The following is a 17757-nucleotide window of genomic DNA, read 5'->3' on the forward strand; positions in this document are numbered from 1 at the left end:
TTCTGTAACCTCTAGACCAAATCTACTTCGTCACTATAGACAGGCTGTTCTCTATCTGTTTCTTTTTCTATCTCAGTCTCTTTCTCTCTCTCTCGCGCGCTTTCACACACACACGCGCACGCTTTCGCAAATTTTTCGCAAACGCAAGCGGCCGTACCTGGGCCCATAACCTGTTGAGGTTTTAATACCTTTATCAATTTTTATTTAAGAATATTACAACAAAAAATGATTCTATTGATATCGCGCAATTCGCCTTATGCTGGGCTCGCGATCATGTCCCTTTCAGAGCGCATACAAGGAAGGAAAATAAAATGCGGTTTGGCAAATTGCCACAATATTAGAAAGCAAAAAAAAATATCTCTTAAGTTGATGCTACAATAAACAAATCAAATATTATCTTATAATTAACCGATAGATCTAGAGATACTTAGCTCTCTCACACGCTCACTCGCTCGTCACGCAGAACCACGTCCGCACGCACACATGGTCCACAACAGAGAGAGTGATAAGCCGACGATTACCCTTCAATAAACCTCAAACTCATCACTGCCACCTGTCTGATTTCCTGTATTTTACTTCGCGCGAATTACAAACGAACGATATCTGTGTGACACATCCTACTTTCTATATTATACTTGCACACAAATTATTTATTAACAGATTCGACAAATGATTTGTCGAATCGATGTCGAATCAATGTTGAATTGATGTAGATTCGACTAACATTTCTCACTGGGTTTGATACGACCGAAAACGTAAAAGCGGCTGTAACCGACCAGCTGAAGGCCATTCGGGTTTCTGAGTTCCAGCACTGCTATAAAGACTGGAAACAACGTCTCAGGCGCTGCGTGGCTTCCCAACGGAACTATTTTGAAGGAGACAGAATTAAATTATAGTTAAATTATAAATATATAAAAGTTCATCTCGAAAAAGTCTCATTACTTTATTTACAGACCTTGTATAATGATATATATATATATATATATATATATATATATATATATATATATATACAGGGTTGGGCAAAAGTCCGGAAACGGTCAAATATCTCGAAAAGGATCAACTATAGCGAAAAATTGTAAATAGCAAAGTTGTAGGGCTTAAAAAAATGTACCTAATGATGACTAAAAATTTTACTTTGAGTGGAGGACGAAGATCATATAAAAGTCAAATTGAATTTTTTAAATGGAACTGCCTACTTTTTATTGCATATTCTTATAGCTGACCTCGAGAGCTTTCTAAAACACTATAATAAAATATTTTTCCCTCAAGCATTTATCGAGTTATGAGGCTTCAAATCATTTCTTAATTTTACATAAACCGTAAAATATCTTGTAAAATATTCACTTTTCGATTATTTTACCTTAATACTTTTATGTACAAAATAATGAGAGGAATCAATTGGTCTAAAAAAAAACACATAATTGTTCCGAAGAAAAAATATGTAATTGTTAATTGCAAATTACATATTTTTTCTTCGGAACAATTATGTGTTTTTTTTTAGACCAATTGATTCCTCTCATTATTTTGTACATAAAAGTATTAAGGTAAAATAATCGAAAAGTGAATATTTTACAAGATATTTTACGGTTTATGTAAAATTAAGAAATGATTTGAAGCCTCATAACTCGATAAATGCTTGAGGGAAAAATATTTTATTATAGTGTTTTGGAAAGCTCTCGAGGTCAGCTATAAGAATATGCAATAAAAAGTAGGCAGTTCCATTTAAAAAATTCAATTTGACTTTTATATGATCTTCGTCCTCCACTCAAAGTAAAATTTTTAGTCATCATTAGGTACATTTTTTTAAGCCCTACAACTTTGCTATTTACAATTTTTCGCTATAGTTGATCCTTTTCGAGATATTTGACCGTTTCCGGACTTTTGCCCAACCCTGTATACCTATACAGGATGTATCAGAGCGACCGTATCAGGCTGGTATTTCGAAAAATACGCATTTACTTGAAAAATGTTCCGAACAAAAGTTGTAGGACTTTAAGGGGCGCATTACATAGCATGATTAGTGTGACCTTGGATAGTGTTGTTAAGGACACGGAAAAATCAATTAAAAGTTTTTAAATGGAAACCCCTATTTTTGATTGTATATTCTTATAGCTGACCTCGAGAGCTTTCCAAAATACTATAATAAAGTATTTTTTCATTGAGTACTTTTCGAGTTATGAGGCTTGAAATAATTTTTCAATTTTACATAAACCATAAAATATCTAGTAAAATATTATTATCTTACCTTCATACTTTTATATACAAAATAATGAAAGGAATCAATTGGTGTAAAGAAAACATACAGTTGTTTTTAAGAAAAAATATGGAATTGTTAATTGCAAATTACATATTTTTTCTTAGAAACAACTATGTGTTTTTTTTACACCAATTGATTCCTCTCATTATTTTGTACATAAAAGTATGAAGGTAAGATAATCGAAAAATGAATGGTTTACTAGATATTTTATGGTTTATGTAAAATTAAGAAATTATTTCAAGCCTTATAACTCAAAAAGTACTTAATGAAAAGGTACTTAATTATAGTGTTTTGGAAAGCTCTCAAGATAAGCTACAAGAATATGCAATGAAAAATAGGGGGTTCCGTTTAAGAATTTGAAGGTAACCTTTATGTGACCCTCAAATGATTATCCAAGGTCAAATTTTTGCCACCCATCTTCTGTCCCTCTCGAAGTCAAGCAACTTTTATTTGAAACATTTTGTTGTACATTCAAATATAAAAAAGTTATTGGAGTGGATCACTTAAAGTGGCCCACCCTGTATATGTATATATGTATATATGTATATATGTACATATATACTTTTTTTTAATATAATATCTCTTAGCAAATTAGACTAAAAAAAGAAGTAATATAATTCTCAAAAATTTACCTTTTTAAAAAAAAGTAAAAAAAGGGCGCCAACTTCATGCACTAATTGTATTCAACTGGCATATTGTCTACAAAAGTAGTGATATAAAAAAATTGCGCCAACTAAAAATAAAAATTTGTACAAGATAAATAGAAATACAAGGAACAAAACTTGTACAAGTTAAATAGAAATATTTTAATTGAAAACATTGTTATACAAAATAGTTGTTTTAATTTTCGAAAATAATAATATTAAAAAATTAAAAATTTATTTAAAAATTGAAAACTGTAAATTAATATAAAACGAGAAAATAAAAAAAATTTTAATTAAAAAAACTTAGCACTGCTAATAAAATTAACATATATTCCAATTAAATATATATTTAACAGCAAATATAATTGCTGGACATTTATTATTAATTCTCTTAAGATCTTCAATTAATAACTTAATTATTATAATTTTTATATTATTTTCACAAGTTGTACTTTTTACTTTAGAAATTTCTATGAGATTTATTCAAGCTTATGTTTTTTCTATTTTATCAACTTTATATATATAGTATGGAAATCTAACAGATTGGAACATATTTCAATTATTAGTCTAACATTTAAATTTAATGATCTAATTTATTTAATTAATTTATATTGATTTACATTTGGAAATTTAGACTTTTAAGCTGAACAATATATTAATAAAATTAGGAACGCCAAGTTTTTTTAATTAAATTTTTTATACTTTCCTGTTTTATATTAATTTCCAGTTTTCAATTTTTAAACTAAATCGAAAGGAATTAGGCTCGTCCTATATTAAATAACATGATAAGAAAACTAGCGTCTACGAGCCACAGCGGATGGTAAATGCCTGAAAAATTCTTTTTAATTGTACGCGAAATTTTTTAAACGAAAACACGGCATATGCATATATTTTACTTGGTGCATTTAACCAAGATATAGATTCTCATTTTTGAGAAATTCTATAAAACCCTCTTTACCCCCCTGAAGAGACGTAGACGAGAAAATTATCAATTTTTAAATAAATTAAAAATTTTTTAATATTATTATTTTTGAAAATTAAAGCAACTATTTTGTAGAACAATGTTTTCAGTTAAAATATTTCTATTTAACTTGTACAAGTTTTCTTCCTTGTACTTCTATTTATCTTGTACAAATTTTTATTTTTAGTTGGCGCAATGTTTTCATATCACTATTTTAGTAGATAATATGCACTGTAAAAAAATTTTGTGTAAAATTACACCTATTATTGTGGGTAATTTTAAGACCCACTATAATAGGTGTAAATTTCCACTCATTTGTAAATTTGCAGTATGCAAGTAAAATAAATTCTTTAATTTGTAATTAAGCAAATTACAGAAATAAATTAACAATAGCATGCAAAATTACAGAATAAGAAATGTAATAAAACTTCTTGAAATTGGAATACTAAACATTCAAATATTGAATTTACACAACAGAATGTAATAATACTTCACGCATTTCAGTTATTACAAATAAAAATATGAAATTTATGTTTTACGATTACAAGTTTACATTATTTTTGTAATAATATTATACAGGTTTGCGATATTACACTTTAAAATGTTATTTTTACAAAAATTATCAAAGAAAATTACTTGTAAGTAAAATTTTCAATACACTCTGTTGTGTACATTTACTATTAAAATATTAAATATTTTAACTTCAAAAAGTTTTATTACATTATTATTTTAATTTTACTTTTATGTAAATTCACTTCTGCAATCTGCTTAATTATTATTTAACTGGTATCACTAAGCTTGACGCTGAAAAAATAGATATATTTTCAATTTTTTTTTTTTGACGCTGATATTGGCATGACAAAGGCTTTTGCATACTTAAAACATATAAATTTTACTTGTAAGTTTCATTTATTGAAAAACTTATAAGTTTCATTTTTTGAAACAATATACTATATATAAAAGCCTGATTTTGTCAATACCAGCGTGAAAAAAAATATTGAAAATCGACCTATTTTTAAACGTCAAGCTTAATTGACACCCCTTATAACAAATAAATTTATTTATATACACTAGATGGCTGGAGAAATAAATATTTATGCTTTAAAATAATTCAATCATTTTCTACAATATTAATAATTGTTTTATTATAAAATGTTAAGTTTTATATTTACAATGTCAAGTTTTTTATAACGTTTCGATATTACGAATGTTGCATTATAAAAAAGAAAAAAAAAACAATGCAATCTCTTTTTAGTAAATATATCATCGTAAATCTATGTCTAAAGTATCTAACGATTTTTTTGTGGTGGATTATAATTGTCGCAAATAATATTGATTCTTTAATATTCATCGCAAGAAAAAAATAGTAATCATGTTATTGACATGTCAGAATATAAATGGAAAATTAAAAAAAAAAAAACGTGGTAAGTACGCAGTTTTCAAAATTTGCTCGAAATAAAAATCCAATATGTATCTAAAATGGACTTTACAAATCTCCCTACTTTTATCGCACGTTATATCTAAACTCAAATACGTACTTGTATCAAAAATCTTTGGAATATAATCTCATTATAGATCACTTAATAAAGCATAAAAGTACAATACGTATCTTAAATTATAAGCTCCTTTTATAATCATCTGAAAAGCAATGAGCTTTTTGTAAGTAATATATTAAATATCTTATGTCTAAATTATTGCCTGTTGATAATAACATATTGTTTAATCGAGTTGCCTCAACTTTTTAAGATTTCTCTCGTTTAAACATATTATCTTTGGAAATTGCATTTAATCCTAAAATCACGAAGTTGTAATACTGATGTACCCGCTAAATTGACTTAAATCACGCAATTTCCGAAATGCGCGTAAACTTTTTTTTCGCTTTAAATCGAAGTTGTTTTTTATCAGCATGGTTCTGCCGCATGACATGAATTATGAATTGTGCTCTATGCAGAATGTATTTTATTACGAAAAATTACATAGATAGGTTAAATTATAATATAAATAGAAAGAATGCGAGAAACCAACTGATAAAGTCAAATTTCGATCTCAACTTAAAATCGGTATTATAGCGTATCCATAAGGATACGCTTTCATTCATTGATACATTCGTATATCGTATATTTTTTCGGATTTTATATTTTATAGGATGCCGCAATGTATAGAACTTTATCAGTTTCTGAAACAAAAAACTATATTAATACAGATTATACAGATATAAAGTAAATATTTATATTCAATTTAATTCTAGAATTATTTAAGAACTCACAAATTAAAAAAAATATCCTCTTTTTTCATGAAAAAAATCGTAAGGAAATGATCTCTTAATTTTTATTTAAACCATGTATCCGTAATGATTCCTTTGACTGTATAGTCTATATAGTATTTGATAAAATGAATAAAATTTTTAAATTTTATTCTAATTAGAAAGTATAAATTAAAAAGTAACATATATAGCATATCGTAATGTACATAAATATCCCTTTCTGAAACTAAAAAAAAATAACACAGATTATAAAGTAAATATTTATATGCAATTTAATCCCAAACTTAAGAACTCACAGAAAAAAAATCTTCTTTTTTCATGAAAAAATGTCTTCATTTTAACCACGTATCCGAAATGTAACACCTTTGCAATCAATTGACAGTATTTATGATAAATTAAAAATTTATTTTTCTTAGAAACTAAACTAAAAAGTATATCATAGGATAGGAAGTATATCATAGGAAAAGTATATCATGCTATAATATATAGGATTTTTATCTTTTTCTGAAAGAAATAAAAATATTAATAAAGATTATAAAATGAAATAAAAATGTACCATAAAGATACAATGTGTGTATATGCCATTAATACAAATTTGATATAAATAACATAATAATGCTTACTGTTGTTGTACATACATATGTACATACACACTACACTATTTGTGTGTAGCAGTATTTTCTTTGTTCGACGTTTCTCTTAATTTATTAAAGAGTGATAATACTTTGTATTTTGTTGATATCCTACGAGATTTTGAACCAGCAAGTGGATGAATATTTAAAAAGTACTTTTGTAAAAATTCTAAAGTACATGTACAATTTATGGGATATTCCATGTTGAAAATGTAATATACGGACATCAACATTTTCAAAGCTTCATAAAAGCAAAATGTCCTCTCAATCAATACATTTTCTATATATAAATAAAACATTCGACATGCTGCGTCATCTGTAATAATATAATATACGATAATGAAAGCAATTACAAACATATAACAATAAAAATTTACTAAAGTTAAATTTAGTATAACTACATATAGTGAAATTACTTATGATTATGATGCATGGTGCCACAGTTGGTGGTTTTATATCCTGCAATGATGTTCCTTCCTGTTAAATAAGTTATATTCAGTATTAATTAAGTCTATGACATTCATATAAGCAAAATAAATATATTTAAAGAAAATATTTACAGGATATGTTTTAAATAATCCTTCAAAATCTTCTTTAAAATGTCTCATTATAATTTGTATCAATTTTATCTCTGTTGGATTATTAGAATCATTGATATCTTTATATTTTTTATGTTGTCCATAATTGAGAATTTTTTCTTGTTTTTTTATAATTTCTTCCTTTAGAAGATCTATAGAATGTCCCATTAGTTTTTCATAATGCCAAAACATAAATTTTTTTTGTAAAAGTATCGGCCACGTGGTTTTAATATTTTTGATACTAGGTATTTCATGAACATTGTTCAAAAATAATCTTTGCGCAGGATATGTAGCTTCAAGATAGGAATTAATTTTGTGTTGAATTTTAAGATCGTTTCTTGATGAATCATCGTCAACTATTTGACATAGAAATTTAGTCTTTTCTTCAATTGTTTCCTCTGTTTCTGTATCAATATATTTTTCTGGTTGCCAATTACTACATCCTGCTTTAGCGGATAATACTTTCTTTTGTTTTTTTATAGGTATATTTAAACTTTGGCTTAGACTTCTTTTCATATGTGGCCTATTTAAGTAACAATTTCGGTCTCGAAGTTTTAAATATGTGGTATGAAATCCATCGCCAAAACATGTACCATCTTCATTTATATCTTTAAAAGTTTGTGGGTATTTATTAACAATTTTTTCAGCTATTATTTTAAACGCTTTGGATGGTATAAATTCTTGAACGTTTCTCATTTCAGAAACGGTACGGTTCACAACTGCATTTATTACATATTTGCTGCGACTTCCATTTTGCAGTTCTTTAAGCACTGTTGGTTCTAAATTATTCCATGGTATTTGAAAATTTATCCAAAATTCAAGTTCTACTTGTTTATTATTTGATATTTCATTTATTGGAGATGAAATAGATAGCGAATTTGATGGCGAAAAAGTTTCCTCATTTAAACTAGATGTGAGTGAAGCAGTATCAGAAGACATAACTGCAGTTTCATTTTGTACAGACCAGGATTCTTCTGGTCGTAGTAACATTAAAATTTCACCGGAACAAAATTTTAGAACCTCATTGTCATCAATTATTGTGCCATCTTTCTCTATGACAAGAACAGAACCAACAATTCCAAGTTTAATATTACTTTTTGTAATAAGATCTGTTAGCATATCATCTGATTCACGAAGTATAAGTGATATTTTATTTTTTCTATCGGCAGACCAGACTTTATAGAGATACGACATCTAAAATAAAGAAACATATATATACATGCATAATGTAACAATTTACGTTGAAGTATAAATTGCTTACATCATTTGAAGATCCAAATTTATGAATCAAGAGGTGCATACTTGAAGACATATACAGGAATAGAATTTAAATTAGTTTCCAGGATAGGATGTGGTGCAAGTAAGGAAGTGTATGGGAACAACAACATTTTCTCTACATTGCAATCTAGACCTTTCAATTCGAACTGTTCATATATGCCAAAATCAGGATTATATGTAATTTTTGTTATGGTACCTAAAAAATAAATGTTTGTATAGCAGTTATTTATCAAAATGTATTTAATTTTACATAGAGTGAAATAATCAAAACAATCTTTACCTACACAGATACACATATTTTTTTTATATGTTATACCTTTAAAAGTAACTTGTGAGGATATGTACTTTATATTTTCATTTTCTCTTTTATGAAAATAATCTGTTATAATGAAAGAAATTTGATCATTAAAGTTTTGAGAAATATATTCTTGTGCATCATCTGCTATTACTAAAGTACGATAATTATTATTGAAATATTGATTTTGCAAAAATTGATGTTTGTGTGATAATAATTTAATTACGTTCTTAAAATTTTGGGAATGTTTAACAATGTTTTTAAAATACCTATGTTTGCTTTCAAACCTCAAGGTCCATAAGTGTTTCAATGGACCAAAACATGTAGTTAAAATGGGATAATGAGAAATATAATGATGCTTCGGCCTTAATTTGATACTTGGAAAACATTTTACTCTCAATGATAAGTAATCATTTATCTTTTCTTGTAATAACGCAATCTGACCAAAGGACAAAGCAGGAGCACAAATTAAAGAACATATTTCTCGAAGATATAACATTAATATCCAAACATCATCCTTAATATTCTTAACTACATCAAAGATTGCTAAGGGAAATATTAATAATATTTTTCTGATTTGACTTGCAGTGCCTGCAATTTTAGTTGAATCTCTTATAAGAGGAATACAATTACGTACATTTTCGTACAAAAACTTCATTTTTTGCAATCTATAATTTAGAAATTGATAAGGAAACCAACCTTCTTTCACAAAATATTTTATACAATATATAAGATCATATGAAACGATTCCTTCAAAAAGATCATGTGCTATGCAGGGTGGTAATCCTGGATTACAAATGTGAAAATAATTAAGTTTATTCAGAGGCGAATCATTTTTTATTCCTTTTACAGCTTTCATGATATTTTTTGCTTGTGTGACACACAAATTGTAATTATCTGAATTTCTGTTTATATTAGTACATGCATACTTTGATTGGAATTCATTTTGAGTTATATCACAAAAACGACAAAAATATTCAGAATTAAAATTTTCGGTAAAACCACCAATTTGATGGCTTCCTAAATTATCTCCCAACATAGCAACAACAGTGCCAACAAAATTTATTGTTTTATTATCAACATTAATATCTATTCCTCCATTTTCTAAACATTTTAAATCATTTATAAGATATTCCATTATTTTTTCCCAACCAAAAAATGTTACATGTTTTTCATAGCATAACATAACAAGCTGTATATTATCAACTTTTGATCTGAGATAAGGGGGTAAATTTCCTAGCACCATATATACGCCAACAAGTTTAAATTTTTTTTTGGCTGAACCCAAAGGATTACATATTTCAAATGCATCTTGATACAATAAAATTTGTAATGTATATTTATTATTACGAAAGAAATTATTGTTTTTTATTACACTACCATCTTTAATATCAAAGAGCGCATTACTATTATAAATCTGAAATAAATTTAAACAAAAGTGTTGAATATCAGAATTTTGTAATAAAACCTTAATAGTTTTGATAATTGGAATATAATAATAAAAACATTGTTTGTGATTGTTATCAATTCCTAAATTAATTTGTACAGGCATCACAATGTGAAAATTTTGTTGAAAATATATATTTCTTGAATACGTATTTCGAAGACTACCATTAATGGAATTATGAATATTTTCAAAAAAAGAATAACTGTGTTGAAACATATCTTTAATTTTATCTTTTATATCATCTTGAATATCACTTTCATTTAAAGACTTAATAAAGTGTTCATGAATAAGTTTCGGTATAGATGACATACCATCTATTACAGCTTGTAGAGCAAATTCTGTTAGAAAATATTTTGCAGTCAAATTTAAATATAATTGTGAAATAGCTTTTTTAGTATTTTCTATATCATCAAAAACTTGATTTGAAGTTATCTCTTGAGAAACAAGATTGAAATTGTTACTCACATCAAAATTAAATTCTTCGTTATTAACAATAAACTGCTTATCAAAATTGTTTTCATTATTATTATATGAATGATGTCTACATATGTGCACTGCATAATTATTGACTGTCTTGAAAATTGTGTTATTTAGAAGACAAGATCGATATCCACAACAAATCCCAATTTTACTTTGCCTAATATGATTATATAAATGTTTATGAAAATCTACTGTATTTGTAAAATAATTGTTACAGTTTTTTTCTTTGCAACAATAAGTAACACATGTTCTTTCTTTATAATTTTTGGTGTGGCATCTAAGAATATGTTTTTTAAAATTAACATATTTATTAAAATGTTGCCCACAGTTTTTGAACAGACAAATAATTTTTAAATAAGGCATGTTTTTATGAAAAATTTGATGCTTGTTATACAAAAGAATGGATGAAAATGTACTGTTGCACATTACACATTTGAACATTGTTCAATATTTAATCTTCAAATAAATAAATAAAGAAATTTATAATTGTGTAGGAAGGAGTTTGTGTGAAAGGAGAAATAAAACTGGACTGAGATAGGATTCATATAAGGATATTTCCTTTCAAAGTAGTAACTGCAACATATTTCATATGAAGAATTATTGAAAAAAGGAAAATAAAACTGAATGTCACAAGTCACAAGTGAATGATATTACAATGACAATTATAACATTTGTATGTTGCACATGTTTTGAAATCAATTAATAAAACATATCATATTATGATCTTACCTTGTCCTTGGTAAATTTTTTTTGTAGACTCACTCAACTGTTTGGAATGTTGCTTTAGAAAACGTTGTATGAGGAAATAAACAGAACGAAGTTAATAGTTAGAGATGATCTGCTCAAGGTCATTAGAAGAATCCTCTTTCTTTTATTATATATCACTGCAAATTTTAAGTTAAAAATATGTCAGATTACATAGCACAAACTTAGATTTTAACAAATTTAAAAATTAATATTTATAAAATTAAAAATACAAAATTATATGTATGTAAAACTGTGATTTTTCAAATAATTTTTACGATTGTAAGTTGAATTTATGTAAAAACGATAAAATTTTATTTAAAAAGCATGAAAGATTCTATTAATTTACAAATATATATGCAAAAAATTTTTTGTTTGAACATTACAATATAAAAAATAATGATATTATAAAGATTGAACGAAATTACAATGAACAGCTATTCTTTATAATGTATATGTTTCGAAACTAATTATTAAAATATTTTACTTACCTATCTTGTGAGACCAAAAGATTGCGTGATTGAACAAACAATAACGATTTAGGCAAATTGAACAAAGACGATAATCTCGATGAATGTTATACGGATGTTCTCTCTCTCACAGCAGAAATATATAAAAATTCACGCACTTCGGGATCCGGACAATCGGACAATGCTTAGGGCTAGAAAGTACAATGGCTAATGGCTGATGCAATATGCAATCACGCACGAACACGAACTGGCAGCTTTCCGATCGTCATTTCGACGGTTTAGCCAATTCATTACTAGTACGTCAGACTTATAACACGCATGCGACAGCGCTGCTTACGCGATCGCTAACAATCAACTACGAGTAGCTGCTGCGCGCCTATCTCGAGATATAAGGTCTGTTCTTTTTAGCTGAACTGACTGCACTAGTTCAGAGTTTGTCTTTCTCCTTTCTATATGGAGAAGAAAAGATAAACTCTGAGCTAGTACAGCCAGTTCAGCTAAAAAGAACAAATCCATTAATGCCATCACATCGCGCATATTCTGCAGCGAGATATTACCATTATATTTTGGTAATATTACAAAAATTAGGATAATTACATAAAATATTTGAAATATTATATTATTTATGTAATTTTCCATATAAAATAAGATATATTTACACAATAATAGACAAATCTACATAATTTTTGTAAAATTACAAAATTTCTGTAAAATAATATAACTTTTTTAAAATTACATGATTTTGTGTATTTACTGCATTATTTATGTAATTTTTACGTCTATTATTTGTGTAAATTTACCGACTTTTTTTACAGTGTGACAGTTGGATATATTTAATGCATGAACTTGGCGCCCTTTTTTTAAAAAGGTAAGTTTTTGAGGATTATATAGAACACACACACACACACACACACACGCACACGCACACGCACACGCACACACACTTTGTATATGCCTATGTACTCTAATATCATTTTTTTGGATGTATATATCTTCTATTTTTATGTATTGATATACATCGGTAACTGCTTTTTATTTTTTTTCATTTTTTTTTCAAATATTAGTTGCTAAATATTTTTAGCAACAAATTGCTAGTAGTGCAATCTCACATCATAGATGTGGCAGACTGGACACAGAAAATTATTGCTAATAATGCAACCTCACATCATAGATGTAACAGGCTGGTCAAAAAAATGATTGCTAATAGTGCAATTTCACATCACAGATGTGGCAGGATGGACACAGAAGATGATTCCTGCTTTTGCCAATTGGGGAAAGGCTGTGTATAAATCAAGAGTCGAAATTAGAAGAATACAGATCTGAGAAATTTTTACAATTTTCGCAAATCCATCTTGTTATTCTTCATAAAGCTCTTTTAAATCGGTTTATAATTAATATATCGGTGGCTATTTTATTTTTTTTCATTATTTTTCAATAGTAGATAATGAATATTTTTTTAAGACAAATTGCTAGTAGTCTAAGATTAACAATCCGGAGACTTTTACAAATCACTTTTACAAAAATGCAGGTTAATATTATTATAATTCAAAGTATATATATATATATATATATATATATATATATATATATATACAAATATGTATGTATAATATATATATTTATACAAACATGTAAAATTCGAAAGAACAAATTTTCACATATCATATAATGTTAAATTAGTGGTGCACAATATTTATAGTTATAACAATATAGTTAACTTTAAAATTGTAAATTAAATAATTTTTAAAAATGTAAAAAAAAATTTTTATAAACATGTAAAAAATAATATTGAAACTGTTCTTTTTATACCAGGCAATTTTTTTACTAAACATTATTTTGTGTGTAAAATTATAAATTAAAATAAAACATATCTTTGTTTAGAGGAAAGTATTCTCTATATTATTTAAAAGTAATATGTAATTTCCTTTTTAATATAAATTTGAGATAAATTTATGTATTATATTGAGTAAAACATAAATTCTCTAAATTTTTTGGAGTGACATTCCATTCGAAATTAATAAGACTTTGAAGCAATACAGGGTGTGTCCCAAAAGTCATGAAATATATATTTTTTAAAAAGATTTATTGACAATATCGGTACAAATTGTTAATATTCTTCAAAGTACTTTCCACGAGCATCTACACATTTTTTCCATCGACTCTCTCATGCCCGGTACGCCCTCTCGAAGGCCTCGACGGGAATCTCTTTTAAAGCTGTTGTCACGGCCGCTTGGATAGCGTCAATGCTGTCAAAATGGCGTCCTTTGAGTGTGGTCTTGATCCTCGGGAACAAAAAAAAGTTCTAGATCGGGACTGTAGGGTGGCTGTGGCAGCGTTACCACGTTGTGCTTCGCCAGAAACTCACGGACGCGCAGAGACGTGTGGCTGGACGCATTGTCATGATGCAGCAAGTAGCGATGTTTTTTCGCACGCGGATGACCCTTTTTTGTCGAGTTTTGTGCAAAATTTGATCGCCCAACGTTGTTCGAAAGTATCCCCCATCGCGCGTCGTGACGTGGTCTTGAAACAAGGTTGCACTAAATTAGCTATTCTGATTCTTCTGATTCTCGCAGCAGACTGACCGTTGGTGCGCTGTGAAGCTAAGGGTCCCCCTACTTCACCCAACCGGTTCGAACACGCTGCGACCAGTAGGGATGCGACAAAAAAATATATTTCATGACTTTTGGGATACACCCTGTAGTAATAATATTACTATTACGAAGTGACCTTTCATTTTTTTATAAAAATAAATATTTAATCACATTTATAGAGAAAATTTGCAATTCATATAAATAAATGTTTCAAATTACAATTACAATGAATTTTTCATTCCTTTTCGAATAAATTCTGAATTATATAATATCTAGTGTGGAAAAATTCATTCACATAGTAAATAACATTTCAATAATTGTAAAATTTTTATTCCATAGGACTAAAAAGTCACTCTGTTTTGAGTAACACGGATACCAAACTTTATTTTTCAAATAAAATTTTAGTTTCTAAGAAATTTAGAGAAAAAAACGAACAAATGAAACATTTAATATTTTGGCCATAATAATATGAGTATACAAAGTTTAAAAAGTGTTACAGATAAAAATCAGGACCCCGTGGTTCGCTCCCACAGTATTTAATGACTCTAAACCTTTTTTACCTGTGTGTGTGTGTGTGTGTGTGTGTGTGTGTGTGTGTGTGTATGCGTATACATTGTAATGTTAATACACGTGTGTACCAGAGATCAGAAGAGTTCCCTATTCAGCTAATGTAAGACTGAACATGCAATTAAAAATATTTATAATATGAAATTTTTTTGGTTTTTGTTGATAACACGTTTCATATAATGAAAACAAAATAAATGACGTTTCTCGTTAAATATATTAATCCTGAAACTTTAGATATTCGAATGCAATTAGTAAAATTAATTGATATCGAAGCCAAGATTGTAGCGCAGAAAAATTATTTAAAGCTTTTGAATTAGAAATGACTAAACTTCCATTCAGATTCCATTTGTAAATATTATTGCTTTGTCATGCGATAATGCTTCTGTCATGACAGGAAAACATTTATCTTTTAAAAAAATCTCGAATCAGGAAAACATTTATCTTTTAAAAAAAATCTCGAATCAAAATGCAAAAATTTATTAACATTTGCATGTCCTTGTCATTCTGCTGCGTTAGCTGCACACGCTGCATGCGCTAAAATACCTGAATGTTGTGAAGAATTTCTGAGAAAAATTGCAAGTATATTAATAGCAGTCTAAAACGTTTAGCTATTTTTAATGAATTTTTGGCATCAGTCTAGAGATTTTCTTTATTTTTTTTATGACACGCAGAATCCGTATGCCTGCAAACACGCGATGAACAAGAAAAAGTTTTATTACATATACTACAAAAATAAAGAGTGTCATCCGTGGAGGGGATTGCCCGATTAGACACAGTACGATTAGACACAGCCAATCATATCGACCGATGTCTAGGGTAACCAGCACGATCAAGCACGATTAGCCAATCAAAGTCAGTTGTGTTCAATTGTACTGTGTCTAATCGGAGGTGTCTCTCCGTGGATACTTGGCAAATCCAAGATTTATAGCAATCATCGCTAAGCCAAGCTGACGAGAATTTTTGTTTTGACTTTTTCTTCAGTTCATTGCATGTTTCCATATTGATTAAAAAATTAATAGAGAACAGAGAAATAGATAAGAGAGAAGTGACAAAGATTGCAGAAAAACGAAGACGAAGAAAGAAAAGAAAGACGTAAGTAAAGAGAAAGAGAAGGAAAGAAAAGCAAAAAAATATAGAAAAGAACTTAAAGAATAAAAACGGAAATTGGAAAAATGAGAAAAAGTACCGTGGAAAGTTTGAAGAAGAGAACTCTTTGATCGTCTCGATATCACGCACGTGCAAGCGGCTTGGTAGCGAAACGCAGTTTAACGTGCAACAAGTAACAATTGCGCATCTCAGAAAACAAATACGCGCGATGCGCGACACGCGACAGAAAGAAAAAGTAAGTCGTCACTACGTTTTATGTACACGTTTTTATGTATTTTAAAAAATCGGATATTTAAATATTCGGAAGAAAAATCGGTTTACACTTTCATTTTGAAAAAGTATGAAAACTAATGCTTAATTAAATTTTGCACAAAAATGCATTAAATCAATTTATATGAACCAAATAAAAATTAAATCTAAATATTCATATGCTGGCATGTATATGTATATATGCAAGTTGTGTATGTATATGTGTGTGTGTGTGTGTGTATACACACACACACGATTTGCAAAATCCAGTCAATTTGCTTCTGATATATATTACATAACATTAGATCGGCATACTCATTTCTCATTAAAAAAAAATAAAATAGAAAACAATAAAACAATAAAATAACAAAAGAGTTACCTTTAAAATTGTTCTATTATAGGAATAAAAAATATAAATATACTTATTATAAATATGTATTTATACAATTGACGTTATAAAATTGTATTTTTTAAATTATTTTAAATAAGACATTCCCCTTTTAAATATATAAGATATTTCTCAATAAAATCATAAAGTCCTATTGTTTTTAATGTCCATTGTGTATAAAACATGTGTTTAAAATACATATATTATTTTTATCAAGTGATTACACATGTAATGCGCGATATATAAAATTAATTATATTTATTTCTTAAGAGAAAAACGTACACGTTGGCCAAGAGTGGATTTTTATAATTTATTCTTTTTTCATCCTTTATTATTAAATATTTATTTAATTAATTTATTTAAATTTTGACAGGATTAAGGATTTATTAAATTTTACGCGCAAATTTTACAAGTTTTCACACGAGACCTCATAAATAGATCGAACCGCTAACATAGGATTCTCGAGACGTTAGCTATAGCTACAGCACGAGAGAGAAGGAGACAGTAGATTATACGTTGGCGCTCCTCTACTCTATCCGAAGTCGCCCGAAGGTAGCCGAGCGCCGAGCCGAAGGTAGCCGAGCGTACACGGTCCCCCTTCTTTGTGTGCGTAACCGTGCCGAGCGTGCAGGGGTTCATTTCTGGCAGCACTGCCCTATACCGAGTTAGTAGTAAGTGTCCGTGATTAGACGAGATACCACTGGACGTCGGTTACAACCGACCGGGCACGGTGACGACCGTGCTCTGGACCAGAGGCAAGGATAGGAGATCGGTAGGCTTCGAATTCCCAGAGAATGTCCTGT

The 17757-nt window shown here is 28.3% G+C and overlaps 1 protein-coding gene across 2 annotated transcripts; it reads right to left on the minus strand.

Annotated features, from left to right (window-relative positions):
* Window positions 1-5118: 5118 nt before the first annotated feature.
* LOC112638800 lies at window positions 5119-12496 on the minus strand. Of its 2 annotated transcripts, none has more exons than XM_025411097.1 (7): window positions 12074-12496; window positions 11568-11722; window positions 8600-8812; window positions 7321-8532; window positions 7177-7237; window positions 6752-7076; window positions 5119-6041 (listed from the first exon to the last, which is right to left on the minus strand). In XM_025411097.1, the coding sequence occupies exons 3-6, from the start codon at window positions 8648-8650 to the stop codon at window positions 6787-6789; spliced, it is 1614 nt and encodes a 537-aa protein (XP_025266882.1). In that variant the 5' UTR covers window positions 8651-8812; window positions 11568-11722; window positions 12074-12496; the 3' UTR covers window positions 5119-6041; window positions 6752-6786. The 2 variants fall into 2 exon arrangements, with proteins under 2 accessions (XP_025266882.1, XP_025266880.1); XM_025411095.1 differs by lacking the exon at window positions 5119-6041 and adding an exon at window positions 6435-6632.
* Between the last annotated feature and the right edge of the window lie 5261 nt (window positions 12497-17757).

Source organism: Camponotus floridanus, unplaced genomic scaffold, assembly GCF_003227725.1.
Source record: "Camponotus floridanus strain SB8 unplaced genomic scaffold, Cflo_v7.5 scaffold104, whole genome shotgun sequence".
In the NCBI taxonomy this organism is placed as follows: Eukaryota; Metazoa; Arthropoda; class Insecta; order Hymenoptera; family Formicidae; genus Camponotus; species Camponotus floridanus.

Excerpts from the sequence above, each read along its gene's own strand:
- LOC112638800 (XM_025411097.1), bottom strand. The coding sequence starts at position 8,650 with ATGTCTTCAAGTATGCACCTCTTGATTCATAAATTTGGATCTTCAAAT. Across the intron at positions 7,238-7,320 it reads GATTATTTAAAACATATCCT|GAAGGAACATCATTGCAGGA; the intron begins GTAAATATTTTC and ends CTTATTTAACAG. Across the intron at positions 7,077-7,176 it reads ACCATGCATCATAATCATAA|ATGACGCAGCATGTCGAATG; the intron begins GTAATTTCACTA and ends ATATTATTACAG.